Source organism: Aquarana catesbeiana, linkage group LG01, assembly GCF_042186555.1.
Source record: "Aquarana catesbeiana isolate 2022-GZ linkage group LG01, ASM4218655v1, whole genome shotgun sequence".
In the NCBI taxonomy this organism is placed as follows: Eukaryota; Metazoa; Chordata; class Amphibia; order Anura; family Ranidae; genus Aquarana; species Aquarana catesbeiana.
In genome coordinates this window covers 325188594-325204269 of record NC_133324.1, presented here as the reverse complement: position 1 = coordinate 325204269, position 15676 = coordinate 325188594, and the positions used below count along the sequence as shown (strand labels likewise).

The 15676-nt window shown below is 39.1% G+C and overlaps 1 protein-coding gene across 1 annotated transcript in view; it reads right to left on the bottom strand.

Moving 5' to 3' along the window:
* Positions 1 to 15676, bottom strand: part of CABP7 (calcium binding protein 7) — a 174006-nt gene that overhangs the window by 58502 nt on the left and 99828 nt on the right. The window contains exon 2 of the mRNA XM_073630715.1: positions 6621 to 6764. Coding sequence (XP_073486816.1) covers positions 6621 to 6764 — 144 coding nt within the window. The remainder of the gene's footprint in view (positions 1 to 6620; positions 6765 to 15676) is intronic.

Here is a 15676-nt window from a genome sequence, read left to right as displayed (position 1 = left end):
GTTCAAAATATAAGAGCATGATATTCCATATTTGTTCAACATTATATGGTCTGATTTGTCACAGATTTAACTACTAACTAAAAGGATTTGGAATTACCAAACACTTCACTTTATACAGACACTGTTCCATATTATTAGCAAACGGCTTGTTTTAGCTATCTTTGGTACAGGATCAATTTTTCTTCTATGCATGTAACGTCCCTGAATTGCTGATAAGGAACTTGCCGACAAGCCTAGAGGGAATACATACTGAGAGCGATCTACCACACCGTTCAGTGAAATGCATGGGAAATTCCAAAGTAAAAAACTGTAATATAACAATATACTACTACTATACAAAAAAATCCAAATGTTTGCAGTTCAAAGTCCAAATCCTAATATAATATGGTCAAGTACAATCTAGCTAGCCAATTTATGTTAGCTTGATGTCCCTAAAGGAAAAGTATAATGTTTTTTCAATGAGACAATTTTTATAGCTATTATCACAATTTCACATTCCTAGAGGCTTCCTACATGCTTGCTCTTTCATATTTTTGTTATTGTATTAAATATATAAAAGTTTGTAGATTCACCACAAGGGGGAACAAACATTAAGTTTGTGAATACCACTGAATCATAGTCTTGGATTGTGAAAAGGAAGAGTAATCAGACAAACAGGAAGTTGAATTTTTGTAATAGCAAATATAGCTGGCTGCATCAATTAACATATATATATATATATATATATATATATATATATATATATATATATATATATATATATATTCAAACCTCAGGTGGGTTACTTTCTTTTCTTAGTCCTTTAGTCAGATCACAGCACCGTCAGGGTGGCCTCCCAATCTTCCACCATAAATCAATAAAGAAAAAAGAATGGACCGATGCTAGATGCAAATAATTCCCTTACTTGAAAATTCCAATCATACAAAACTTGAAAGTGCAGACGTGCAAGCTACTGTACAGTATCGAGCGTGAATTGCTCTTCATCAGGCTTCTCTGGCTGTGTGTGGAGAACCCGACATCATCTTCCTCTATTATCCCCACCCAACACATCACCACACATGTATCGAATCAAACCATTACCATTACTGATTGACAAAGCTTAAAAGTTTAACCCTTAGGCCCCTTTCACACTGGAGCGGTTTTCAGGCGGTATTGCGCTAAAAATACCGCCTGAAAACCGCCCCTAAACAGCCTCCGCTGTTTGTTCAGTGTGAAAGCCCGAGGGCTTTCACACTGAAGCGGTGCGCAGGCAGGGCGGTGAAAAAAGTCCTGCAAACCGCTTTTTTGGAGCGGTGAAGGAGCGGTGTATTCACCGCTCCTTCACCGCTCCTGCCCATTGAAATCAATAGGACAGCGCGGCTATACCGCGGTAATACCGCGGCTATAGCCGCGTTGTACGAGCGGATTTAACCCTTTTTCGGCCGCCAGCGGGGGTTAAAACCGAACCGCTAGCGGCCGAATACTGCTGCAAGAACGACGGTACAGCAGCGCTAAAAATAGCGATGTTGTACCGCCGACGCCCCCACCGCCCCAGTGTGAAAGGGGCCTCACTGTGTAAAAACGATAGTACATGACATTACAATTCCACAACCAAAAATATTTACAAAAGATAAATTCATGTATCATACAAAGTATCATCTTAGTTTCAAACATTATCCAGAAATCAATAAAGATCTTGTTTTCTCAAAAAGTATTTTGTCTGTGCCTTAATAAATCAGCAATCATTCCGGTTATATTATTACAGTCTCAGATTTCTTAACCTATCTCAACTGGTAACTCTGTTGATCGATTTCTTAAACGGGAATTCATTCCATTAGATCTAGAGAAGATATAGAACATATATGTCTCACATATCAGATCATTACGTTATTACATTACCCTGCATCCACATCCTATAAAAATAGGTATAGATCATAATCTCTATTCATACCCCCCGGGTATAGAGACTGTAGTCTATGAATCCACCAAACCTCACGTTTCCTCAATCTCAAAATCCTGTCCCCCCCTCTTTTGTCACGAGATATTTCCTCCAAAACCATAAACCGCAAATCGGTATCTCTGTGTCCCATCTCAGAGAAGTGACGTGACACAGGGAGGCCTGACTGTGGATGTCGGATCATACTGCGATGTTGTGCAATACGATCCTTGATTTTCTGGGTAGTCTCACCTACATAGATGAGATTGCACGGACATACGAGAACATAAATCACATAAGATGTCTGACACGTATAGAAGCCATTAAGTATTACTTTGCTTTTAGTTATAGGGTGAATAAAATTGTTTCCTTTCAGCATCAAATTGCATTGAATGCAATTAAGACATGGAAAACAACCCTTTCTTTTCCTATCCAGAAATGTTGGTTTTATTTCATGGGTGTCCGATCTGAATTCAGATCGCACAAGGGAATCACGTAAAGTTTTGTTGCGCCGATAGGCTTTCATAGGAATCAGTTGAAATTCCTCTATCTGCGGGTATGATCGCTTTAAGATTGGCCAATGTTTCCTCACTGGATTAAAGATCTTCTCGCTATAACTGTGAAATTGGAAAGTGAATGGTATCCTAGACTTGGTAGATCTATATTTTTTATGATTCAGGATCTTATTAAGTTCCTGTGTGATCAAACCATCTGGATAGCCCCGCTCTCTAAACTTACAGCACATCTCTTCTAATCTACTATCCCTTATTGTAGTGTTGCTCACGATCCGTGTTACCCTAAGAAGCTGGCTTCTGATAATAGAGCCAAATACATGGGGAGGATGAAAGCTATCAAATCTCAGGAGTTGATTCCTATCGGTGGGCTTAGTATAAAGATCTGTCTCAATCCGTCCCTGTTCAATATATCCGTATATCCAAAAACGGAAGCAAACCGTCGCCTACTTGCATTTTTAATTGAATATTGGAAGAAAAACCATTAATCATTTCATCAAAGGCTTTCAAAGATTCAATGTTGCCCCGCCACACTGCAAAAATGTCATCTATATAGCGCCACCAAGTGGCGCAATACCTTTGAAAGTTTTCATTGTTAAAGATGTATCTTTGCTCAAAATCATGCATGAATGAACATGTGTATGGTGGGGCAACATTGGAGACCATCGCAACTCCAGTCAGCTGTACAAAATATTGATCTTTGAAAAGGAAATAATTATTATGTAGAATGACATTAAATAATTTTTCAAACAGAGAAATCTGGGCTTCCGAGTATTCATGCCACTCTCTGATTAGACTGATTGCTGCTTCAATGCCTGCCTTATGTGGGATCGATGTATAAAGACTTGTTACATCCCAAGTTACAAGAATCAAGTCATCATGAATCTGTGGTAGTTCTCCGATTTTCGATAAGAAGTCACTGGAGTCCTTGATGTATGATCGGGTATTTTTCACTAGAGGTGACAGTACCTTGTCCAGTAATTTAGCTGTGGGAACAAAAATTGACTCTCTTCCTGACACGATCGGGCGTCCTGGTGGGGAATGACTGTCTTTGTGGATCTTTGGTAATACATATAAGACAGGGATCCGTGTATGTGATGGTAACAAAAATTCAAATAAATCCTGTGAGATTAACCCCTCTTTGACTGCTGGTTTCAAAATGCTCTCTAAGATCTTTCTAATGCTCCATGTAGGATCTGAATGTATGCGTTTGTATACAGTATGATCGTCCAATTGACGCTTAATCTCATTCTCATATGCCTGGAGGTCCATGATCACAACTGAACCCCCTTTATCCGCCGGTTTACAGATAATATCATCACGTTTAGTTAACTCACGCAAAGCCAATCTTTCTTGAGGAGATAAATTATTAGGTACATGATCTTTATAATCAACTTGATGTATCAAATCTTTCACATCACGGGTAACCTCCTGCACAAACATTTCAACAGGTGCATAGGTAGTGGGGGGAACCGATTTAGATTTCATTCTTAGCCCCAATGATTTACAGTTCAACCTCCCCTCAGTTGTTTCATCCTGGGTGAAAGGTTTGTGGAGAAAATGGACTTTCCGTCTAATATTGCAAAACAAGCGATATAGATCCTGATCCAATTGAAATGGGTCTAGGTAACTTTTAGGACAAAATTATAAACCATGGTTAAAAAGTCCTACCTCCTCTGTTGACAAGACCCGTCTGGAGATGTTATGCACTAGATCTCCCTTAATTGAATACGATTGCCTCGTGTGCTGCGGTGTCTGTCTTGGCTTCCCATTTCGTCTCTGTTGTAACGTGATCTGGTCTGCATCCGGGTGGTAGTCATCCCTCTCCGATCTGATTGTAAAAAATTAGAGGAGGAATAGGTGTCGGTGTTAGCTGAGGAGTTATCAGACATATCTCTCCTGTGGTTTCCATACTCCATACGACCGCGTCGGTTGTAAGGACGTGGCCATCTATACACTTGGTTCCTTTCATAGTCCTCAATGTCACGATCAAACTTGTTGCGCTTTCTCGCCTCTAATTCCAATCGATATTTGTTTATACTTTCATCGGCCAGCTCTTTACATTTGATGAAATCTTCAGAAGTCATTGCGGTACGCAAATCCAATTCAATTTTAGTAAGCTGCTCAGATAATGAAGCAAGTTCTTTATGTATGAATGAGATCGCCAGAGTCATCAGATCAAACGAGCATTTGTTAAGAATCTGCATGAATGTGGTCTTAAACTCATCATTATCATTAAATAAAGTAGGGGCCAATCTCACCCTTAAACCTCTAGGAATGCGTTGTACTCGATGGTATTCCGCCAGGGTAAGTCCATGTAGTTCCAAAGAAGTATGTTTTCTTCTCAACTTCTCTCATATACGAGAGTTATAAACCAGAGTGTTTCCCGTCAAAAAATTCCTGGATCCTGAAATCTGAGACATAATCTGTGTGGTTTCTTCCTGGGTATATGAGAAAGTGGATCCATTTATATTCATCATATGAAGATAACTTGCTCACTGGGAGTATAATAATATTCAAACTTCAGGTGGGTTACCTTCTTTTCTTAGTCCTTTAGTCAGATCACAGCACCGTCAGGGTGGACTCCCAATCTTCCACCATAAATCAATAAAGAAGAAAGAATGGACCGATGCTAGATGCAAATAATTCCTTTACTTGAAAATTCCAATCATACAAACCTTGAAAGTGCAGACGTGCAAGCTACTGTAAAGTATCGAGCATGAATCGCTCTTCATCAGGCTTCTCTGGCTGTGTGTGGAGAACCCAACATCATCTTCCTCACTTTCTAGCCAAAGTAATACTTAATGGCTTCTATACGTGTCAGACATCTTATGTGATTTATGTTCTCGTATGTCATCTATGTAGGTGAGACTACCCAGAAAATCAAGGATCGTATTGCACAACATCGCAGTACGATCCGATATCCACAGTCAGGCCTCCCTGTGTCACGTCACTTCTCTGAGATGGGAGACAGAGATACCGATTTGCGGTTTATGGTTTTGGAGGAAATATCTTGTGACAAAAGAGGGGGGGACAGGATTTTGAGATTGAGGAAATGTGAGGTTTGGTGGATTCATAGACTACAGTCTCTATCCCCGGGGGGGTATGAATAGAGATTATGATCTATACCTATTTTTATAGGATGTGGATGCAGGGTAATGTAATAACGTAATGATCTGATATGTGAGACATATATGTTCTATATCTTCTCTAGATATAATGGAATGAATTCCTGTTTAAGAAATCGGTCAACAGAGTTACCAGTTGAGGTGAGTTAAGAAATCTGAGACTGTAATAATATAACCGGAATGATTGCTGATTTATTAAGGCACAGAAAAAATACTTTTGGAGAAAACGAGATCTTTATTGATTTCTGGATAATGTTTGAAACTAAGATGATACTTTGTATGATACATGAATTTATCTTTTGTAAATATTTTTGGTTGTGGAATTGTAATGTCATGTACTATCGTTTTTACACAGTGAGGGTTAAACTTTTAGGCTTTGTCAATCAGTAATGGTAATGGTTTGATTCGATACATATGTGGTGATGTGTTGGGTGGGGATAATAGAGAAAGATGATGTCGGGTTCTCCACACACAGCCAGAGAAGCCTGATGACGAGCGATTCACGCTCGATACTGTACAGTAGCTTGCACGCCTGCACTTTCAAGTGTGGTATGATTGGAATTTTCAAGTAAAGGAATTATTTGCATCTAGCATCGGTCCATTCTTTCTTCTTTATATATATCAATATCCCAGAGATATATATATAATCATGCTATACAAACTGTAGACACTTTTTTTTTAAATCAACAGAATTTAAGAATTTAACATATGATTTCTTTTTAGTTGATTTCTTTCATATGCATATATGAATAGACACTGCAATCACCATACATACCCTTTAAATCTAATTTCATGATGAAGAAAAAATTCTTTACATTTATGAATTGGGTTCTACATCATAGTTGTTAATATACAAGCACAGAGTATTTAGAGTTGTCCAGAGCCTAACACAAACACAGGCTACTCCGTTAATTCACAAAGAATGTCCTGTAAATGTAAAACAGCTTAGAAGACTGTACAGAGAATGCTCTCCACTGTAATAAGGATATATGCAAAGAGCAAGCACAGGTTTTGTGGTACCATACTGTATTCCGATAAAGCACAGACAATGCTCCCAGGTCTTACCATCCATATCCAACCTCTGTATAATGACCTCCAGTTCCACTTCATTGGGCATGTACCCCAGCGACCTCATTGCAGTGCCCAGCTCCTGCTTGGAGATGAAACCATTTCCGTCCCGATCAAACACCTTGAAGGCTTCTCGAATTTCTGTGTAGACAGACAAAGAAGATTAACCATCCCCAGGCCATTATATGTGTTCATGAAGAACCTCAGGTTGGAAAGAATTATCTACTTCTTTCAAAACCTAATGCATAATGTTCAAGCAATTAATCTTTGTTTTAAAAATACATTTCACACTGATGCGTTTTTTATTTTATTTTCTATGCAGTTATATAAATACTGAGCATTAATTGTTTTACATTTTAAAAACAGAGAAGCCCTAAAAATTCACATATTTGTGCTGGAAACTACCTGTTCAAGAACAGTGCAGCTATTTATATGCTTATGCTACATATATTTCAATGTAGGTTATTATTATCATTACAATACATTAGAATACAATATTTTTTTTTTTTAAATGTTAGCCTTTCCATGCATTGAAGCCCTCACATTGACCACAATTTGATGAAGGAAATTCTTTGGTCCATTATAAAGTTTTTTTTAAAATAACCCTTGGACTGTTCCATATTGTGAAACATTAGAAACACCATCCCAGTTTCAGACATTGACCAAAACTGGTTGTCCTGAATTTCTTTGTATCTGGCTCCATCTGTATTGTCCACCATCCTGAACAGCACTGCCAGTGAAAAGCTGTCACAATCATGCTTCACTTTTGGGATGGGTTTCTCATGGTGGGGAGAAGCATTGGTATTTTACAACTAGGCAATTACCACTTGTGTGCTGGGTCTACCTTGAGCACTATGGTAAACTCCAAAAAAAAATCTGATACATTTTTTTTCTTCAACATAGTTCCATAGTTAGTCTAGTTGAAAAAAGACACACGTACACCTAGTTCAGCCAAAAAAGTGTAAAAAAAAGTTATACAATCCTTTATACTAGAGCTGCACAATTGCATTTTTTTTTTCCCGTTGCGATTTTGACTAAAGTGTTTCACGATTCTTGCTATGCAAAGAATTCTCTCTGCTCTTCTGAAGCCACAGCCGTCAAAAGAAAGGAAGAAAAAATTCGGGCAGTCTGCCAAGAATCAGAACATTCTTTATCAGTCGAACTTAAGTATAAACATTGTAACAATTTGATAACATAATAGACTTTGTGTGTAAATGAATTAAGTTTAACCACTTAAACACTAAACCTTTTTCTGACGTTTGTTAGTTTCAAGTTGAAATCAATTTTTGTTTTTGCTAGAAAAATACTTAGAACCCCCAAACATTATATATATATATATATATTCTTGGTAGACACCCTAAAGAATAAAATGGTGGTTGTTGCAATATTTTATGTCACACTGTATTTGTGCAGCGGTCTTTCAAATGCATTTTTTTTGGAAAAAATTACTTTAATGAATTTAAAAAAAAAAGTCCAGTAAAGTTAGCCCAATTTTTTTTGTATAATGTGAGAGATTTTGCATTGCGAGAATCATGAGAGAATTGTGATCTTTTTATTCTAATTTTGGCCAGAATCGTGCAGCTCTACTTTATACACACAGTTGATCCAGAGGAAGGCAAAAAAAAACCCAGCAAAGCATGATCCAATTTGCTCCAGCAAGGGAAAAAAGTCCTTCCTGATCCCCCAAGAGGCAATCAAATATTCCCTGGATCAACTTTACCTATAAATGTTAGTATCCAATTATATTATGTACATTTAGGAAAGAATCCAGGCCTTTTTTAAAGCAATCTACTGAGCCAGACAAAATCAGCTCTTGTGGGAGTCTATTTCACATTTTCAGAGCTCTTACTGTGAAGTAACCTTTATGTATTTAGAGAATAAATCTCTTTTCCTCCCGATGTAAAGAGTGACCCCTTGTCCTCTGTGGTGACCTTAAAGTGAATAACTCAACACCAAGTTCACTATATGGACCATTTAACATTGTATCTCCCCTTAATCTCCTCTTCTCAAGAGAGAAAATTCAGTTCCTCTAATCTTTCCTCATAGCTAAGTTCCTCCATGCCTCTTATCAGTTTTGTTGCCTTTCTCTGCACATTCTCCAGTTCCCCAATATCTTTTATGTGAACTGGTGACCAAAACTGAACTGCATATTCCAGATGAGGTCCTACTAATGATTTGTACAGTGGTAAAATGATATCTCTCTCTCTGGAGTCTATACCTCTCTTAATACAAGAAAGGATTTTGCTTATTTTGGAAACCGCTGCTTGGCATTGCATCCCATCATTAAGCTTATGATCTACCAGAACACCCAGATCCTTCTCCACCATTGATTCCCCCAGTTGTACTCCCCCTAGTATATATGATAAATGCATATTCTTAGCCCCCAAGTGCATACATTTACATTTATCAACATTAAACCTCATTTGCCACATAGTTGCCCAGTTAAACAGTGCATTGAGGTTAGCTTGTAAATTGGAGAGGTCCTGTAAGGATGTTATTCAACTAGATAGCTTTGTGTCATCTACAAAGACTGACGTGGTACTTTTAATCCCAGACCAACAATGGGTTTCTTTTTTTTTATTTTTGCACAAAGCCCAACCTTGTGTAGTGACTTATAGCTGTCCCATGGATGGTTTTTACTATCTTCAATGTCAGAATTAGAAGTTACTTCTCTGACTAATGCCTTTGTTTCACCAGTCATTGAGTTTTAGTGGCTGGCCTTCTCTAAAGTCCTGGTTGTAGCATTGTTTTCCATTTATTCTTAGTGGATTTAACAGTACTTTATATTATGTTCAAATTTTTTTTTTTTTTAATAATGCAACCCTTTTGGGTGCATCTCCATAATTTTATTCTGTGGCATTCAACTAGTAGGCATATTTATTCTGAGATTTCTGAATAAAGTAGAGCTGCATTCAACTAACTATAGAAACGTCTGAAGGCAGCTGGTAGCACCAGAACTTATTTAGAGGATTTCACAGCAAAGGTGGATGAACACTTGTAAAAGTGAATACAATAAATACATTTCCGGGTTTTCTATATATAATTTTAAAACTTTATAGATCCTATTTCACTTTATTATGGACTCTTTTTTTTACATAAGTAACATCCAATCTCGTTAAATCTTTTTAATGCTAGATTGTCATGCTACAAAATGTGAAAGGCCCAAGTAGGGTGAATACTTATGCAAACCACTGTATACTGCATTTTCTTTAGGTAATAAAGAACACTGAACTGACCATGATGCCACCTGTCTCTAAGCAATGCTGCCTTTTCTGGAATTATCTCCCTGACATTGTTCTCTCTTCCAAATGCTCCTTCTATTTGCTGGAAATCCATTTCCTATGTTTACCACACTTATATGTTGCAGAGGCATACTCTTCTGCACCCCCTGCAACATGCTGTAAATGGGCCATGACAGAATAAGATATGTTGCCTGACATTTCAAATGCTTTCATCATTAAATCTTCATTATGTTGGCCTTGACTGCTTAAACAGGGTAGTGCAGATACACTGACATGAATACAATATTGTTCCTATGTGTCCACAGGTGTCCTGTCCTGTATATAAAAAAAAGGACCAAAGTAGGATGAATCAAAACAAAACATTAAAGCATATTTAAACCCATAAACAAAAACATATTATATTGCAGCTTACCAATTCTTAGAGGTCATGACTGTATTTGTTTTCTGTTTTTAGATTTTTTAATTTATTTTCACCTGCCGACCCAGCCAGCAACATACCCCTGGTCTTAGGATGGCTCCTCCACCCCTAGACTGCAGCAGTGTCTGGAGAGGGTAGTGTTAGAAGCACTAGTAGATTTAAATGGACTTTAACATAAGTGACTAACCTGGGTATACATTAGTAGATTTTCCAACGAACATCCGTACGAATAATCATAAGAAACATTTGTATGAAAATTCTCAGTACCTTTGACAACTTGGCAAATGTTGTTCAAACGAAGCTGAAAATTTCATGTGCTTTTAACATTTTATTTTGTAGTGAATGGACCCAATGAAAACCACATACACTGTTAGAAATTTGTTTGTTCAAGAAAAAATTTCCCTGCTGTTTCTTCAATTTTCTCATCACTGTGGTCAAAAACTTTGATTTCACCCCACTAACAATTTGAATATCAAAAGAATGTTCTTAAAGAATACCATTTCTAATGAAAATCTACTAGTGTATACCCAGCCTAATAAACTAAAACTTGAGATTTCGATCAGTGTGTGACACTCGACAGAAGTCGCTGGAAAACATTTCTTGTTCAGCCGCTGCAGTCAATTGAATGCAGCTGCTGATCAGTGTATTCTAATAGCTGTGTTTAAAGTCAATGAATAAAATCTGACCACTCTAAGCACCCTTACCTTAGTGGTAAATGGTTCGTCTCAACACCCCTAACTTCCACTTTTGCTGGGCAGCTTGGTCTTTTAAAGGAAACTGAAAAAATGCAACAGGATCAACAAGTAAAAAGCAGGGGGACTCAGAAAAGCAAAGTCTGCTTGGTAATGTCAGTGACAGACTGCATAATGTACAGTATGTCATCTTTTTATTTTGCCTTTAGTACCACTTTAGGGAGCCCAATTATGTAATGCGCTCTGAAAAGAGAAATGGGTTAGAAGTAAATGTATTGGTGGATTTATACTCTTGGAGATCATTAAAACAACTGCCAGAACCCTTACCTTCTGGCAAAATCTGTGATGGATTTTCTGTGTATGACCATATTTAGAACTGGAGTGTCCTAGGTCAAACATAACTGATGATGTTCCATCTGAAAGCTATCTCCCTGGGGTCCAGTGTTTTTGACAATCTTTGATTATCCAGCTATTGTTAGACCACATCATGCCTTTCCATATTATGATACAGTGGCATACCTGGAATTATTCTATGGGAGTTTGACAGTAAAATGTTAGATACCGCAAAGTATAATAGTGTATGGTATTTTGTTCTGTATGATAGCCAATGATTTAGAAAATAATATCCATGCTGGACTTTACAGTAACCTGTACATGGGTCTATATATAAACATGTTATTGAGTAGGGATGAGCCCCCCCTGTTCAGTTTGCACCAGAACATGCGAACAGGCAAAAAATTTGTTTGAACATGCGAACACCGTTAAAGTCTATGGGACGCGAACATGAATAATCAAAAGTGCTAATTGTAAAGGCTTATATGCAAGTTATTGTCATAAAAAGTGTTTGGGGACCCGGGTCCTGCCCCAAGGGACATGTATCAATGCAAAAAAAAGTTTTAAAAACGGCCGTTTTTTCGGGAGCAGTGATTTTAAAAATGCTTAAAGTGAAACAATAAAAGTGTAATATTCCTTTAAATTTTGTACCTGGGGGGTGTCTATAGTATGCCTGTAAAGGGGCGCATGTTTCTCGTGTTTAGAACAGTCTGACAGCAAAATGACATTTCAAAGGAAAAAAAGTCATTTAAAACTACTCGCTATTAATGAATTGTCGGTCCGACAATACATAAAAGTTCATTGATAAAAACGGCATGGGATTTCCCCACAGGGGAACCCCGAACCAAAATTTTTAAAAAATGGCGTGGGGGTCCCCCTAAATTCTATACCAGGTCCTTCAGGTCTGGTATGGATATTAAGGAGAACCCCACGCCAAAATTTAAAAAAAATGGCGTGGGTGTCCCCCTTAAAATTCATGCCAGACCCTTGAGGTCTGGTATGGATTTTAAGGGGAACCCTGCGCCAAAATTTTTTAAAAAATGGTGTGGGGTCCCCCCAAAAATCCATACCAGACCCTTATCCGAGCACGCAACTTGGCAGGCCGCAGGAAAAGAGGGGGGGAAGAGAGAGCAAGACAGGAGATGAGGAAAGAGAAGAGCTGAGATTGTCTTGACGTCAGCCTGCTCCGTGCACTAAAAAGGGAGGGGCCGCAGACGTCAGCGGGAGGAAAGGAGGAAAAAGAAGAGCCGAGATTGCCGCTGACGTTAGTGCACTGAGGACGGAGGGGCCACCGACATCAGGTGGGAGGAGGGGAGGAAAGAAAAGAGCCAAGATCCCAGCTGACGTCAGCCCGCTCCATGCACAGAAGAGGAAGGGGCAGCAGACGTCAGCCAGGAGGAGAGCAGAGGACCTCCGGAAGGTCAACAGTGGGTGTAAACATGTTTTTTTTTAAATAAGAGCAGCAAACGGAGACACTGGCCCATATTTACAAAATGAATTACAGGACTTTTAATGAGATTTACTAGGGCTTACTTTCGGGGTAGGGCGTATTTTCGGGGAAACACGGTAGTGGTAGTATTTTAATGTAAAAAGAAGATTTATAAGCTGTGGGCACTGTGGGGGAGCGGATGAACTATTTTCATATTACTGTGTTTAGTAACACTTTAAGACCCCTTTCACACTGGGGCGCTTTTCTGGCATTTTAGCACTAAAAATAGCGTCTGTAAAGAGCCTCTCAAGCCATCCCAGTGTGAAAGCCCAAGTGCTTTCACACTTGGGACAGTGTGCTTGCAAGACAGGAAAAAAAAGTCCTGCAAGCAGCATCTTTGGGGAGGTGTGGGAGCGGTGTATACACCGCCCCCTAAAATGCCCTGCCCATTCAAATGAATGGGCAGCGCTGCCAAAGCGCCTGCAAAGCGCTAGCGGGGGTTAAAAGTGCCCTAGTCTTCAATTCCATTTCAACCTATGGAAGATTCGTTTTTTTTTAAACTGCAATGTAAAGCGTATCTAAAAAAAAAAAATGTTTTTTGTTTTGTTATGGATAGAGTTGGAAAAGTTAATCATCCCTGTCAGTCTTCTTATTTCTGTCTATGACCCTATTGGGGAGATTCACCCTCTCCATTGGTCCTAGTGACCATTAACTGAAAATCATTTAATGGGGTCTAAGGCTGGCTATACATTATACAATTTTCATAATCAATTTCCTTTAGAATTACCTTCAACTATGTAATGCAAGGGCCTGTCTGATTTCATACAAATTGAAAGTGTTTAGGTTTGATCTCATATTATATGGTTTTGGTAAATCTAAAGGAAAATTGTACAAAAAAATTGTGTTATGTATGGCCAATCATAGAGAAGATTTCTCTCACACTGGAGAAATTTTTTCTCACCCTCTGATGTGTCAATGGGATACGAAATGAAAAAAACCTGTCACCATTCTATCCAAAATAAAAAAAAATAAATAAAATTTGGCTTTAGATACACTTTAAAGCAAAACTAAACCATACATTTTAAAAATAGCTAACAGATAGATATTTATGGTAGAAGAGTATGTACTGTATGCCTGCATTTCTTCTGCCATAAAATCTTTCAGCTTAGTGTACAATATATAAGAAGGTGCAAGGATGAATAAACTCTTTTGCACATGCATGGGTGTTTTGTCATCCCAGAATGGCCAATCAAGATGGCGGAAGACTCCAAAATCTAGAAGAAAACAGAGTGCAGATGAGAGCACCAATGACAGGCAAGAGAGATGTGGATGTTGCAGCACCAGAGGAGGGCATTTTACAAGGTAAAATTGCCATAATGCGCAAATATGTTATGCCTATTTGCACGTTATGATGTAAGCTCCCAGGGAAACCTGAAAATTTTAAAGTGTATGCAAACTCTAACGCCCTGTACACATGGTCAGATTTTCCAACGGAAAAAGTGCGATCGGATTGTGTTGTCGGAAATTCCGATCGTGTGTGGGCTCCATCGGACTTTTTCTGTCGGAATTTCCGACACACAAAGTTTGAGAGCAGGATATAAAATTTTCCGACAACAAAATCTGATCGTTTAAAGTCCGATCGTGTGTACACAAATCCGACGCAAAAAGTGCCACGCATGCTCAGAATAAATTAAGAGATGAAAGCTATTGGCTGCTGCCCAGTTTATAGTTCCGACGTACGTGTTTTACGTCACCGTGTTCAGAACGATCGGATTTTCCGACAACTTTTTGCGACCGTGTGTATGCAAGACAAGTTTGAACCAAAATCCGTCGGATATTTTGTGGTCGGAATGTCTGATCAATGTCTGATCGTGTGTACAGGGCATAACAATACATTTCTCTTATTTGCTCCATTTTGACCTGCTAAATATAACATTTGAAACACTTTATTACATCTGTTTGACAAGTGCAAAAAACATAGTTGTTCATCCAGCCATAAATCTTGTGCGCTGATAACTCCCTGAACTTTCTGCCTGTGGACTATTGGGGCGTACACACGGTCGGACTTTTCAGCTACAAAAGTCCGACAGCCTGTCCGACAGACTTCCGGCGGACTTTCGGGGGACTTGCGGCAGACTTTCTAACGAACGGACTTGCCTACACACGACCACACAAAAGTTCGACAGCCTAGTACGCGGTGACGTACACCAAGTCCGGAGAGACTATAAAACGGAAGTTCAATAGCCCGTACGACACCCTTTGGGCTCCTTCTGCTAATCTCGTGTTTATCTCGTGTTAGTAGAAGTTTGGTGAGAGATGATTCGCGCTTGTGAGACTCGTATTTTTCAGTTCGTTTTAACTGTTGTTCAGTCTGTGCTTGTGAGGTTTGTATCTGCTTTTCAGTGCGTTTGGTCAGTTGGCATTGAGAAATCTTTGTTTTATTGTCCGCTCGTTCCTGATTTTCAGGTCGCTCTTCAAAGGCCTTGCTGTTCTTCAGTGCGTTCTGTTTAGTGCGTTCTGACCAGCCGACCGTTTTGAAACCATGTTACCTGTACGTACTCGTCGTCGAGCTCGTGCATTGTATGTGTTTGGTGCTGTAGTTTATTCTTCAGACCAAGACCAGTCCATGAACAGGGCGAGGAGGAGTTCATGGACCAAGAATTGGTTGCTCCAGCGTGACCAGTTTTGTCACATGCCGTGAACTCCGTGAGAATAATCCTGAGGATTTCAGGAACTTTCTCCGGATGACGGACCCCGTTTTTGACCGTTTGTTGGCTTTGCTGACCCCCTATATCAGCAGGCAGGATACCTGCATGAGGCAAGCCATCACTCCGGAGCAGAGGCTAGTTGCCACGTTGCGGTACTTGGCGACAGGGAGAAGCCTGCAGGACCTCAAGTTCTCGACAGGCATCTCCCCCCAGGCTCTGGGGATCATTACC